The sequence below is a fragment of the Anguilla anguilla genome, chromosome 14 (genome assembly GCF_013347855.1).
Source record: "Anguilla anguilla isolate fAngAng1 chromosome 14, fAngAng1.pri, whole genome shotgun sequence".
Taxonomy (NCBI): Eukaryota; Metazoa; Chordata; class Actinopteri; order Anguilliformes; family Anguillidae; genus Anguilla; species Anguilla anguilla.
The window spans coordinates 34,585,458-34,599,223 of record NC_049214.1 but is presented as its reverse complement, the minus strand read 5'-3'; the positions used below and the strand labels follow the sequence as shown (position 1 = coordinate 34,599,223).

The window sequence follows — 13,766 nt, the reverse complement described above, 5'->3', positions numbered from 1 at the left end:
TGATCAAACAGCACAAAAAAATAAAACAAAAAGGTACGTACCACAGTGAGAGGCCAGATATACCTTTTCCCTCTGGGGCGTAAGTGCTCCGACACTGCTCAGGGCCAGACCCCGAGGTGCTTCTTCAGTTTCCCTGGAAACAAGCCCTCCCCTCCTCTTGCTCAGGTGAGTAAATCCGAGCTCCCAGACAAAGGTGACCCGCCCCGCTCCACAGACACAGACAACAGAGCTTCTTACAAACGTCCCGTCCGGCCTCTATCCCACACACAGGGAGCGCAGACGGCCAGGGGCACAGCTGGGGAGCGTGGATTCGAGCAGGGGTGCGTGTGACCAGAGGTGTGTGGGGTGCAGCGGCGTAGAGAGAGAGAGAGAGAGAGAGACAGTGTGATTGAGAGTGTCCACGCTGAGCTGAGCATGCAGGTGAAACGGATCAGAGGGAGAACGCGCGGTGCCTCGATCTTTGGACCCAACAGGAGACCGCGAGCCGCGAGCACAACAGCGCCATAAAAGAGAGGAGGGAGCAGCGGCAAGGCCCCGCCCACAGCGGCCGATCGATACTTCAGAGCAGAAAGATTAGGCAGCGACCGCAGGTCATTTCAGACTCATCATATAAAGTGAGGACACACCTACACGAAGATCCACCCCAGGCACACAGTACAGACATACTCCCTCTCTCACCCCCACTAACACATCTTTTCCTCTCACCTCCATGAACACACACACACAAACACACTCACCCATCTTCCCCTCTCACCCCCATGAACACACACACCCACTCTGGTACTCACAGATAAAAATATAGAACAGAAATATAAGGAACACCCATGTATGCAATACAAAATATGTCATGCTTATTTAAGCACAATAACTCCCATATTAAAGGATTTACAACACAATGTACTGCATTCTAGAGTACACGTACACAATGGCATATTTTCTCTTATCACTTGAATTCTAAAAGCACAAAGTCATGAATATGTCAATTTAGTTTAGAAACATCTCTGATATTTGTGACTGGTGTTTTGATAGGTGTCAACATACCAAAAAAAAAATTTGTCAGCTCAATTACAGGAACTGCTTGGCAATATTGGTTTTCATCAGAATCTCTAAAGGGGCACAAAGGCAACTTGATACCTTTCTGAACACAACTGACCTTCTGTAGTGCTGGAATCTACAATCTGGCGGGGGGAGGAGGGGGAGGGGCTTCTATTATGAAGGAATGAGTGAGCCTGCATGATTGCACTTCTCTGTGACAGGAATGTTCTCCATTTTGTACACAGATAGTAATACAGTGTTATGAGCTGCAAAATGCTCCAAAGTAATGATGATACAATTTTGTTTCAATTTTTTAAAAAAAGTTTTTACATTTTGATTGCTGGATATTTTGACATGTGTAAGTTCCATTACTGCATGAGCGTCACTTAGAACTGTGCTGCTGGTACTGCCCCAACTCTCAAGAAACCTGTGGCCCAGTCACCTCTGGCAATTTCCTGAGTGTGCACATGCCGAACGGTTTTCCATTCTTCGTGAGAAGTAATATTTGCCGCTGTGAAATCAATTCAGATAAAAGCAAGGCTACATACCTCAAGATATGAAAAGTTATGATAACCAAGTTTGTGGGGTGATAAAACTCACTTACATGCGAGGGAGAAAGTTGCAAACAATACTTCTTTGTACCAGCTTTTCGTGTACAAACCCCACCAAGTGAATATAAAAACGCTGTTGTTGCCAGCACAAAAAATAACCAATAACAAACCGTAATTATTTTATCCCACTACTTGTTTTATTACTGGGCAATAACTCAGGTTTAATCGTTACTCAAGTCTACAAAAGAATCGTCCGATCAGAGACTTCATCCTGTCACTTCTGGTAATAATCACCACACCACTCAACCACCCCAGGTTATATTTATTTAATCATTTATCCTTGAATTATTGGTTTATTGAAACTATTTATCATTTATTTATACAGGTGGTCTCACTGAGATTAAAATGTCTTTTATAAGAGACCCCTGCTGAGGAGACAGCAGTCATGCACTCACTACCATTACAGACATAAATAATACAAGTTTTAAAGATATTCGAGTTGAATCCTGCACCCCTAACACTTCCTGTTTCCTGTGGTCAGTTTCAGTTTTGAACCAACCACAGACCTCCTTTTCTACCTGCTCTCTTCAGGAAGTTGAAGTTACGGTCAGCATTATTGTATATAACTACACCAAACCTGCCCGTTGTGGTCGCTCTGGTGTACAGTACCTTGGAATTCAGTGAAGGGAAGGCAACACGCTGCTGTCTCTCTGTTTGTCATGCGTTTATAAGAACATTTGAGGTCCCAACAAGGACACCACTTGGCTTATTGGCATTAACAGTAAAAGCCGTGTAAAAAGTCCATTGAAATATTCTCATAATATTGTACACTCAAATGGCTGATACTGTCTGTGTATATCTCTTTATCAGTCAGTACATCAGTACACATAACCATTTTGCCCTCAGTCAAAATGGTGAAAATGCTGACTGCAGAGATTGTACCAACTTTCATAGTTCAATTATTTCTCAAGGGTAAAAATAACCACCATTCTGGATCTTACTGGCCCATTGCACTTCTACTTCAACCACTCACCCAACGGAAGAGGAAATGTGAATGTTTAAAAGATGCTGACTGTGCAACAGATGTACAATGTGTCCCATGAAAATTTCAATCCTTGATTTATTATATCAGACAAATAAATAAATCTCCCAGAGACAAAGACAAACAGTTTCTTAAATACTTTATATACAAAATTCATGAATCAGTATGCATTTAATGATAAATACTATATTTTTCCCCCGCCAATGGTGGTACATAAATAAAAATTCACAGCCCAATGTCAACGTACATTGATTGCTATACAATACATGCTATCTTTGTCATTTTTAGAAAGATATATATATATATATATATATATTTGTGCAAGAGTCTGTGTTTTTTTTAAAGAAAAAGAACAAGTGAACAGAAATAAAAAAGAAGAAATAAACAGAACACTTGCACTGCTTGGCACGAGGTAAACACTAAATAATCCCTCCTCAGATCAAGCCGGAACGGAGTATCACCCCAATGCCCACCTCTTACCCAGCAGGGAGCTCACACAGTCCCTGATAGATAGGGGCCAATCTGACAAATCTGACTACTGAGATACCAAAAGGTGCGGGTTCAACAGCTAAATGAGGATGTAACAGGGATGAGCGTTAGGATTTATGAACTTAATTGTAGATAATTGTATCTATAGCAACAACTGCTACCAGTGAACAACTGCTTTGAACAGATAATGTTCTGCAATGGAGGGAAAAGTTGTTCAGTTGGGTCACAGAAATCTGTGATTGGGGGCATGTGATAGGCTCCACCCATTATCAGGGTCATGATGCCTACCTTGGCCATACAGTAGCTAGCAGTGGTCAAAGCCACATGTGGGCTCTGGTGAGGGTGGTAAATGGGCAATCTATTCACATGCATAAAAATATCACTATGTGGCATACAGTAGTAGAATACTGAAAAGTGGTTGGCCATACAGAATGTGGTCCAGTAAGCTGGTTTCTTTGAGAGGACAGCATTGAGGTGTACATTCTTTTTTGTGTTCACAGGCTGATTTGAAGAAGGATCCTACATCACACAAAGAAAAAAAAAAAACATTCTCAGAAAAACTGTCAAACACAAACGACATAAAAAGAACCCAGTAACATTTGCAGTCGCCAGACTTTCACTTCATCAAACTGACAATGTGAACAAGTGACATGAATGGGCATTAAGAAAAGGAAAACAGTTGAATGTGCAAAAAAAAAAATTAAATTAAAAATAAAGAAGGACACCTTATCGTTAACAGTTACGGTACGCTTTCGGTTTGGTCCGGTTTTTGGCAGGCATCCCCAGCCCTCCATTTCAGTGAAGTAACACAGACACTGGGGAGGGTTTCTGTGTGGACTCCACGTCTGTCAAATGCAGTTAAACACAGTAAGGCCGCTGAGAAGGACAAGGGCACGAAACTCGCGAGAAAGAAGAGCTGTGTGAAAAAAGCCACAGATTTGGGACTGCTCCCTTACAGCGTCTCGTCTGTGTTTCTCCGAAGCCTCCACTGGTTCCTGAATGTGTGCTAACCGATCCTGGCAGAACTACCTATGCCTGACATTAAAATGGAATCCTCAGGCAGCCATTTTCTATGTGTGTGTGCTTTTTACATTTGGCTAAAAAACTTTGTGGCAGTGCAGTATAATGGTTAGGGACTTGGACTTGGAACGGAAAGCTCGTTGGTTACTCTTCGCAGCCGGGAAGAGTAGCCAATTTACTTTATCTGGACTGTGTCGGTAAAAACATGCAGCTGTGTAAACGCATTGTATGTAAAAACGTAATCTGCGCAAGTCACTCTGAGTAGGGCCGTCCGTTAAATGCCAAAATAAAAGTGTAGGCTACTTTTTGAAATGACTGTCAATGTTTTCTGAAATATGTGCACTTTACGCTCCAGTGTGATTTATGCGCTGAACAGTGATCGCAAGGTTGCGGACCAGACTTTTTTTCATAAAGCATTCCTCTTTGCCCATGCCAGTTCCGCAACAAACCTCAAAATAATACGTGCAGAGCAAAGTTGTTGTCTCTGTGTTTGTCATGGATTTATAAGAACATTTCAGGTACCAACATGGACACCACTTGGCTTATTGGCATTAACAGTAAAAGCCGTGTGAAGTCCTTTGAAATCTTCTCGTAATTTAGTATACTAGAATGGCTGACACTGTCTGTAGATTTTCTCTTTATGGTAGAATTCCACAATCTGATTCAAGTAACCTCTCCATTCAGAGCATTGATACTGTGGTGCATGGAAATTTCCATTATAAAAAAACACATTTTAGACATTTAGCCACTTTAAACCCACAATCCTTTAGAGCGTTCTCCAGAGTTCTCAAGTTTCTTTAGTCCAAATCCTCTTCAATCAGATGAGCAGAACACCTTCAGGAGGCCAAAAGTAGGATTTTGACACATTAACCTTCGATCAGGGTCATTCACATCCGTCTGTCTGCCGATCCAAACTGAAGATTTATCCAGACCGGAAGCTTCTCTAGGTCTCAGATGACTTCACTGCAAAAGGTCCTCGGGCTGTGCGAACACCGGCACGTTTAGTGTAAAGCCCCCACCTGGCCCAAACCACAGAAGGCGCTCCATTGGTGCAAACATGCTACCCATGAGCAGCTGCTACAGCACGGCAGCCATTCCCTCCCCCCGCAGAGTTATTGCTAAAAACAAAAGACCATGGCAGTGTAAAACCACTCAAACAATTTAAAAACAGAAGCTTCCTCAATCACCTCTTATTTTCAAATTTGATCAAAGAGCAGACCTATTAACCCTACATGGAAAAACCAAGGTGTGTCAGTTAGCGGACGGACTAGGTTTGGCGTATGTAACTGACCTCCTTTGTGAGCAAACTGTGGTCTGTTATGACTGAGCAGTGTAGAAGCGTCACAGTAACTGCAGTCTGTATTTCACAGCTATGCTTTTTAAGGCCTCAGATTCAGGGACATGACTGCACTTTAGAATATATTGCACTTGGACCCAAAACCAAGAAGGGATAACTCGGCGTGAGTCAACCGTGAGCGTTCGTTTGGACCGGGGCGAGCTGGACAAGCGGCAGCCTGAATAGTAGCAGCGGTGGAGGCTGGGAGAGTCCGACAGAGACAGAGTGAATGAGTGATTGAGTGAGTGAGTGAGTCACTGAGTGAGTGAGTTAGCGAGTGAGTCACTGAGTCACTGAGTGAGTGAGTGAGTTAGTGAGTCATTGAGTCACTGAGTGAGTGAGTGAGTTAGTGAGTCATTGAGTCACTGAGTGAGTGAGTGAGTTAGTGAATCACTAGAGTGTGAGTGTGTGTGTGTGTGTGTGAGTGTGAGTGAGAGTGAGAGTGTGTGTGTGTGAGTGAGAGTGAGAGCGTGAGTGTGTGTGTGTGTGTGTGCTTGCGTGCGTGTGCGTGCATGTAAGAATGACAGAGTGTGGGTGACCAGATGTCTATTGCCGTAAGAGGAGCAGTCCAAAAACTGTGCTGTCCAGACGAGCCTGGCAGGCAGCTGGAGGGGGCAGCTCTCTCTTATCTACAGTTCAGCATCTTCATCAGAGAGGGGGTGGGTGGGGCAGAACGGGGGGAGAGGGTGGGAGAGCTTTACCTGCAATATGGGCGGGGCCTCTTCTTTGGGTGACCCTCCCCCAGCCTGACACTCATTCCCTGCCTCTTCCAAGCAGAGGGTAAAGAGATGAGGTGCTGCTTCATCGAAAGTTTCACCCGCCAATCACACCACTCTGCCTTCTGATAGGCTGTACAGCACAGCAGCTACCACCCTTGTACACCACTAGCCCCAGCCACCACGCCCACCCTCTCACCATTGGTCGATAATGGCAGGGTAGTTCCACCTCCTCCACCGCTCCTCCCCCCACCTCCGACCCCGCCCTCCTCATCTGCCCTCCTCGGCCGAGCGGGTCTCGGACTTGAGCTTGACGAACTCCTTGGCGACCTCGTCGTTGTTGCGCTGGGACAGGATCCTCAGGACGGTCTGTCCCGTCTCGTCCATGTGGACCCGCCGGCCCAGGGGGCACCAGCAGGCGCAGCTGCCCCTCTCCGCCACGTCCCGCAGCTGCAGCACGGCCACGCCCACCACCCGGTCCGCCCGCCCAAAGCAGTAGTCCTTCACGCACACCTGCAGCTCGTAGCAGTCCGGCCCGTCCTCGTTACTGAGGATACTGCAGAGAGAGGGGGAGAGAGGGGGGTTGAAGGATGGACACTCGGAGAACGAGAGAAAGAGGAGACGGAGTAGGGGAGATAAAGAGGAAGGAGTGAGGTGATAAGGGGGAGAGAGATAGTGAAAGAGGAGGCAACAAAGGGAGGCAAAAAATGGAAACGAAGCAGACATAGAGGTGGAGAGAGGAGTAGGAGGAGATGGAAGAAAAGAGAAAGACGGGGTGGTGAAGGGAAAACGAAAGAAGAAGGGAAAGAGATTGGGACAAAAATATTGAGGAAAAGAAAGATGGAGTGGGAGCATAAAGTGATATAGAAATAGCAAGTGAGGGCGACACATGGTAAAAGGAGGATGAATACCACTTATACACACATCTGGTGTTTGTGAGTAAAACTGCTGATTACATAAAATACTGAACAGCTGCCATCTGCACTGACAAGATAATACAGGAATACAATAACAATGGATCAGAGTTCAGAGGAATAGGGGTTGGGCTGCTCAAACTGAGACTGTGGGGGTGGGGGGGTGAGGGGGGGGCATAGGGGCTACAAGGGGGGTAGAACAATGTTGCCGTGCTTGCTGGTTGCCGGGTATCTCTGCACTCACAAGTGGAACGTCTCGTTGAACTTGGGCGCCCAGCTGTTGTTCTTGGACTTGGTGGTGAACCTGCGCTTCTTGTCGCTGAGGTGGGGCCCGATCATGGTGATCTCCACGAAGGGACGGAACATTCCGGAGGTCTGCCACTTCAGGTCGTTCGCTGCCACAACTGAGAGACAGGGAGAAAAGAAAGAGGGAGAAAGCAGGTGAGAGAGAAGGGAGCAGAGGAAGTGATTTGTATATTATTTACAAAATAATTTGAAATTATAAAGAATAAAGTGAAAATACATTTTTGCTAAATAAACATAGCATGTGAGTATGAGGCAAGCACACAAGAGATATTCAAAAAGCTCTTTTAGTTGCATAAAGGTGAGGGAAGAGAGCCTATAAGGTTGCAGGTTCCATTCCCAAGCTGTCCATTCTCAACTGTACACTGCTGTTGTACAACAGTGTTGTACAACAGTTGAGTTCAACCTGATTTGCTTCAGCAAATAACCAGCCATATAAATAAACATTATAAATGAATACTGTAGCTGTATAAAGCTGTTAGTGGCTTTAGAACACATAAAACCGTATACTAGAATTCTGGCTGGAATTCTGGGCTTGGGCTGTTCCCCGCGGTGGATTTTGGGGCTCACCTTTCACAGTGACTTTGTGTTCCCCTGTTCCAGGGTGAGTGAAGAGGTCAACCTGTATGGACACCTCCCCCACGGACTTGTCCACTCCCGACCCTACACACATACACAGAGAGAGAGAAAACACAAGATCTAAACGACTTCCAAGAACAACTCACTAGTGTCTAAAATCCCAAAAGGCTAAAGGCCATGCATTGTGTGAATGAAAAACCCTGCTGTTTATTTAGCAGCCAAGCACATGATATTTGCGGATCTGCATACACACAACAGGGCCTGGTAAAACTGAAAAACAAATTATCTGCAGAAGGTATGTACATATATGTGTAGGCTTGGAGATGGTTTTCAGTCGTTTCTACTATTAATAAAATTATACTAGTAACTAAGTTACTAGTTAGTCATATCAGTAAGTCACACCAGAACAGAAAGTTTCCTTCTGGTATTACTGCCTTCATACTGATATGTCATGCCACAGTGTCAGAACCAGGTCAGGTAAAACTGTCAGGTCAAGCGAGGGGAGTATGAAGTAAGGTAAGGCAAGGTAAGAGAGAGGGGTGATGTTAGCCAATGAACTGGGGAGAGAGGCTTTCATTCCGAGTGGCTTTCGTGGGCCAGAGGGAATTTTGGAGGGTGAGGGTGGGCTTGGGGGTGGGGGGGGATTGCAGGGAAATGCAAAGGTGGCGAATAACATAGCCCCACCCCCTGGCTTGGGGGCTGTTGTCACCTACCCCTGGTTGGCTGAATTTTCTCGCTAGCTGTAAACCTTATACCTCGTCCATTGTGCACTTGAAGGACGGACAAAAGCAGCAGAAAAAGAAGGGAGAACAAAGATGACAAAAAAGAAGACAGCGACAGAAAGAGGGAAAAAAGACAGAACATACAAAGAGCATCTCCTGGTAGTCTGCCCCTCATCCCAGCCCCCCTCCCAAAATTTGGGCTTTTATCTGGGCTTTGCCTGAGCAGAGGACCAGTCATGGCAACTGAGGAACAACGGGTCCTCTCTGCTGCCCTCTGCTGGCTCATGGCTGCTAGCTAAAGAATAATAGTGAAAATGACTAAAAACATAAAGAAGTTGAATGCCCGGTGTCAAGGTTTCAGTCTCTGGCAATATGTCAAAAGACTTCTGAAGAATTATAGAATCAAAAGAGATTTGTAACTGAATACAGAATGAAGCGTGTGAGGTTGGGTGCGGCCAGGTCAGGCTCCTACCCTGAGCGTGCTGGGTGGTGACGAAGGTGCGGATGAGCGTGTCGGTGGTCTGGGTGTACAGGGACAGGGCGTAGCGCAGAGAGGAGAGTTCCGGGCTCTTCTCCAGGAAGGCCTTCTTCAGTCCGTTTCCTCCCGCGTGGAAGTATTGCTGCGGGTGCAAGGCCAAAGAAGAAGGTTCATATCATCGAGTTATCGTCAAGGACCACCCTGTTTATCAAAGGCCTTCCAGGAAGCTAGTCTGCTGAGGCCTGCTGGAGTTCTGGAGTCCTGGAATGCCTCTTCATTACTAATGCTCCAGCTGGAACCCCACACAAAAACTTCACTTTTCAGGCGTTTGTGTGTGGGTCACTTCAAAGAGCAGGCGTAGGCATCTCATAGTGCTCATAAAATTTCTACAGAAGTTTAAAAAAAGGCAGTAAGGTTCAGCAACATATACGTAATCAACACATCTGCAGATTCTTCCAGCTCTCAGAAAATGCCTGCTTTCTAGGAGATAAGATGCTCTAAAGACAAGATAAGATTGCTTACACGATGTGGAACTGTAAATGTGGCAGTTTGCCCTATGTAAGGCTGTACGATAAGCAATCCATAAGCTATAGCATCATCAACTGCCAATAACTCCCAAGGACGTATGATCTACATGGCAGAAGTGAAGGATGCTTCCAGAACACGGCCTCCTCTTCCTCACCTTTATCGTGTCCAGCGCCACGTCCATAACTGCGCACTGCTTGGGCGTCAGGCTTTTCGCCTCACCTGAGACCATGTGATCCTGCATAACCAATCAGACAGAGGTGAGTGGGCGGGGACTTCCCTTGATATATCTCCTCTAATGTAATGCACATGGAGCACAGGATGGCTTAAATTATATTAACATTTAAAATTTAGGCATTTAGCAGACACTTAACCACTTACATGTGAATGTTACAAGGCAAAAAAAACAGGGCTGCTTCTAGAAAATGTATTGATGTAAAGGCAAGAGAAACAGTAAGAGATGCAGTTTCTACAAATAACAGACTTAAAGCATCTTAAAGACATCTAACCAACACTAAGGGCTCAAGCCAAAGTAATGTGTGTGAAAAAGTGAGACTGTGGCACCAGTGGAGGGGTGCTGTATTGTGAGTTGGGAGGGGGGGGGCAGTGGGCAGTACCTTGAGTTTGGACAGCTGTCCCAGATCTTTGGCAGCAGTGAGAATCATCTGGGCCCCCTGCATGAGGTACCATGGAATGTGGGTCGACAGACACGTAGACATGGGCAAATTAAAGATTAGTCTTGTGTAAACCAACCGGGACATGAACAATATTTTCAAATGAATCACATTAACTCAGTGAACACAGGTCTCGACATGCTCTATTGTGCCTACAGCAGCAGCAGTGGGTTCTGCTCCCAGATGGAAATGGCCAGAGAACTTGTACACCCCTTACACCGCATTTACACCCCTGGGGTCTGAGGCTTCCTCACAGTCACCAGTTTAGCACAGTCATTGTGTTCATCCACTCCACCAGAACTTCTCCTTCAAGCAGTTCCTGGTTACAGAACTGCACTCAGATCCTGACATTTATTCAACAGTCCACTAGAGAGCGCCAACAGCTCACTGAAGCATTAAAGCAGAAATAGTCTACACTCCACTTATTTTGTGCAGAGGGGGAAAGTCCAGGGGTCAGAAAGTAAAAGTCCTGCTACGTGGAAGTGGGCGGGGCTTACGGAGGTACTGTTGAATGAGGGTGTGGAAGAGGGCAGGGATTATGGGGGTACTGTGGAATGAGGGTGTGGAAGAGGGCAGGGATTATGGGGGTACTGTGGAATGAGGGTGTGGAAGAGGGCAGGGATTATAGGGGTACTGTGGAAGAGGGCGGAGCTTACGGAGGTGTCGCTGCTCTGCGGTAGGACGATGGTCTTCTCCAGGCTGTTCATGACGATCCTCCACAGCTCCTTCAGCACGCGCTTCAGCACGGTCTTCTCGCACACCGTGGCAAACAGCATCAGGCTGGGAGGGTAACCAGAGACATTTAGGTGAGAATGCAGATTACGCCCATGGGAATTAAAACTCGCATCACCCATTTGAGAATGCAGGTTTCCCGCCATGCCGAGCCAAAATGGCACCAAGTGTGTGTTAATGCAGATTTCCTGGAGTACAGCCAAAATGGCAGTGTGTGTAAGAATGCAGATTCCCCCATGGAAAGCCCAAATGGCACCATGTCCAAAAGAATGCAGACCAAGCAAGTCTTCCCTGTACAGCCAAAATGGCGGTCATTTAGAAAGCTAGTTTGCTACTTTTATTGTCCAAACAGAAAAACTGAATTGTGTAACATTATATAGTAACAGAGCACAGTACATTGCACATTCCCTAATAAATATACTGGGTTCAGTTATTTCACAACCTCGCGTGGCACACTGTACCCTGCTCGGGTTTCCTGCATGTAGAGCCAAAATGGTACCCCAGGTGTGGAGGCCCACACTCACTTTCCATCCAGGAAGTCCATGAGGGGCCGGAGGACGTTGTCGGAGTCGGCCTCCACCGTGTTGCGGCTGTTGGCATTGACCGGGCCCTTCACCTGGTACAGGAGGTCGGCCATCTGCCTCATGCAGTCATCAATTCGGCTCTGGAAACTGGGGGACAGAGGGACACAGAACACAAGCGCTCAGCACCAGCATGGATGTTACACTACATTACATTACAGGCATTTAGCAGACGCTCTTATCCAGAGCGACTTAGACTGTATCCAATTATACAGCCGGATATACTCTGGAGCAATGCAGGCTAAGTACCTTGCTCAAGGGTACAACGGCAGTGTCCTACCGGGGAATCAAACCTGCGACCTGCAAGACCAGCTCCTTAGCCATTATACTGCACTGTCACTTGGATGCAGAGTGAAGCGTCAGGATTACACAAACCATGTATTAAAGTTGTGTGTGTGTCTGCTGGTAGTGGAAGTGTCTAAGTATGCATGTTCTGTTTGTTTAAGTGTATTTGGAAGAATCCATATGTTTACTGTACGTGTACAAGTCTGTACTAAAGTGCGTGCAAGTATGCCTGTGTGTTCATGTGTCCGTGTACGTACGTTTGTCCCTGTTTGTGAGTGTACATCTGTGTGTGTGTGTGTGTGCATGTGGGAGTGAGTGGGTAAAAGAACACGTCCGCACGTGTGTGTGTGTGAGTGTGTGTGTGTGTGTGTGTATGCATGTATGTGTGTGTGTGCGTGCGTGTGCACGTGCAGCCCCTCCCACCTGTTCCCGAAGGTGGCGCTCAGCTCGTCCAGCACGTTGTTGAGTTTCACCTGCAGCTCGTTCAGCAGGTCGCTGGCCTCCGGGTCCAGCTGCGAGCAGACAGACACAGGCAGGGAGGGGGCACCGTGATTAGACTCGTCAGCACCGCTAACAGGTAAGACTCGCCGCGCGGCTCAAACCAGCAGCAAGGCCTCGCCGTGTCCGAGCTCCGCAGCGCCAAATTATTCCATTAGCCCTTTCAATCATTTCTCTCTCAACATCAACGCAGGCGCCACTCAACCTACAAAAGCAAATCACTTCTCATTCAATCAGAATTAGTTACAAGGCGAGAAAAAAGAAAAAAACAAAAACAATCTCACGGAGTGTGATCACCTGTAAAAGAAACATGAACCTGGTAAAAACAACATTAGAAACACACAGCACAGAGCAAAGCACAGAAAGGGCCATGGTGAAGGGGAGACTCTAAAAGGGATAGTTCACTTTCCAGGGTTTAAAAAAAAAACCATCTTTTAGTGTATGTTTTCACTGGGCCCAGGCAATTTCTGGGTGTGATGAACATCTTGTGTAGAGTAATGTTGTCTCCAGATGTTTAACGTGTGATGGTAAGCATCTAAAATACTCTCTATAGCGCAAAAAACCTGTCTGGGCCAACGAAGAACATACATTAAAACTCAAATAATGCTAAAAAAAGAAAAAAAAGAAAAGAGAACTAAGAAAAACCCAGTAAGTGAGGAGTGTAAATATTTTAAACCCTTCTCTTTGGTTGTGCCATTGCTTCCACAAGGTGACACGTTGCTGCTTTTTGAAAATACTATTTATATTTATATCACAGCAGCGAACGCGTGACTCCTGCCTCATGAAGACATCTCTCTTGTAAAAGAGATTTAAATCACAATGAGACAATCAGTGTAAATAAAGACCAAGCAAATAGAAAAAACCCCTTAACCAGAGACATAAGCATAGTAAGTCTCCTCCTTATGAAACAAGCATGGCTCTGTAGTTAGTACCCATCCCTCACAGTAGGATACCAGGTGAGTGACTGAAGCAGGTTTAGGACTCTGGCCGTTGATTGACAGGTGGGATGAATAGGATCCCGGTTGCCCCCGGAGACGGCAGCTCCACAGGTTGTCCAGCGTTTCCTGTTCTGAGACCGCGCGGCGTTCCATAGCATCTCCCTAACGACCTCGTTAAGGCTAAACGATTTGCGCACGCCCCAGGCCATCCCAGGATAGTGGCTGCTCTTCCTCCTGGCAATGTGTCCCCCCCACTCACCCGCCACCCTCTGTTTGAGGACGGAGGGAGTTCCTGCGATCTGCCCTCGGGGCCCAATTGGCCGGGAGACGCGTTAGCATTGGTCCCGA

General features: G+C 46.3%; 2 protein-coding genes across 5 annotated transcripts in view; both read right to left on the bottom strand.

The window, feature by feature from the left end:
• Positions 1-399, bottom strand: part of atp8b5b (ATPase phospholipid transporting 8B5b) — a 37,305-nt gene extending 36,906 nt beyond the window's left edge. Inside the window, exon 1 of the mRNA XM_035391757.1 lies at positions 42-399. The gene's annotated coding sequence lies outside the window, so the exon portion shown is untranslated. The remainder of the gene's footprint in view (positions 1-41) is intronic.
• Positions 400-6,325: 5,926 nt separating this feature from the next.
• The window catches only part of unc13bb (unc-13 homolog Bb (C. elegans)), a 62,137-nt gene continuing 54,696 nt past the window's right edge, over positions 6,326-13,766 (bottom strand). For 2 of the 4 annotated variants that reach the window (XM_035392132.1, XM_035392133.1), the window contains 10 exons: positions 12,406-12,494; positions 11,641-11,787; positions 11,041-11,164; positions 10,328-10,384; positions 9,868-9,948; positions 9,180-9,327; positions 8,699-8,755; positions 7,977-8,069; positions 7,348-7,507; positions 6,326-6,745 (listed from right to left, as the gene is read on the bottom strand). In XM_035392132.1, coding sequence (XP_035248023.1) covers positions 6,460-6,745; positions 7,348-7,507; positions 7,977-8,069; positions 8,699-8,755; positions 9,180-9,327; positions 9,868-9,948; positions 10,328-10,384; positions 11,041-11,164; positions 11,641-11,787; positions 12,406-12,494 — 1,242 coding nt within the window. In that variant the 3' untranslated portion in view covers positions 6,326-6,459. The remainder of the gene's footprint in view (positions 6,746-7,347; positions 7,508-7,976; positions 8,070-8,698; positions 8,756-9,179; positions 9,328-9,867; positions 9,949-10,327; positions 10,385-11,040; positions 11,165-11,640; positions 11,788-12,405; positions 12,495-13,766) is intronic. The other 2 variants (XM_035392134.1, XM_035392135.1) reach the window with 1 other exon arrangement.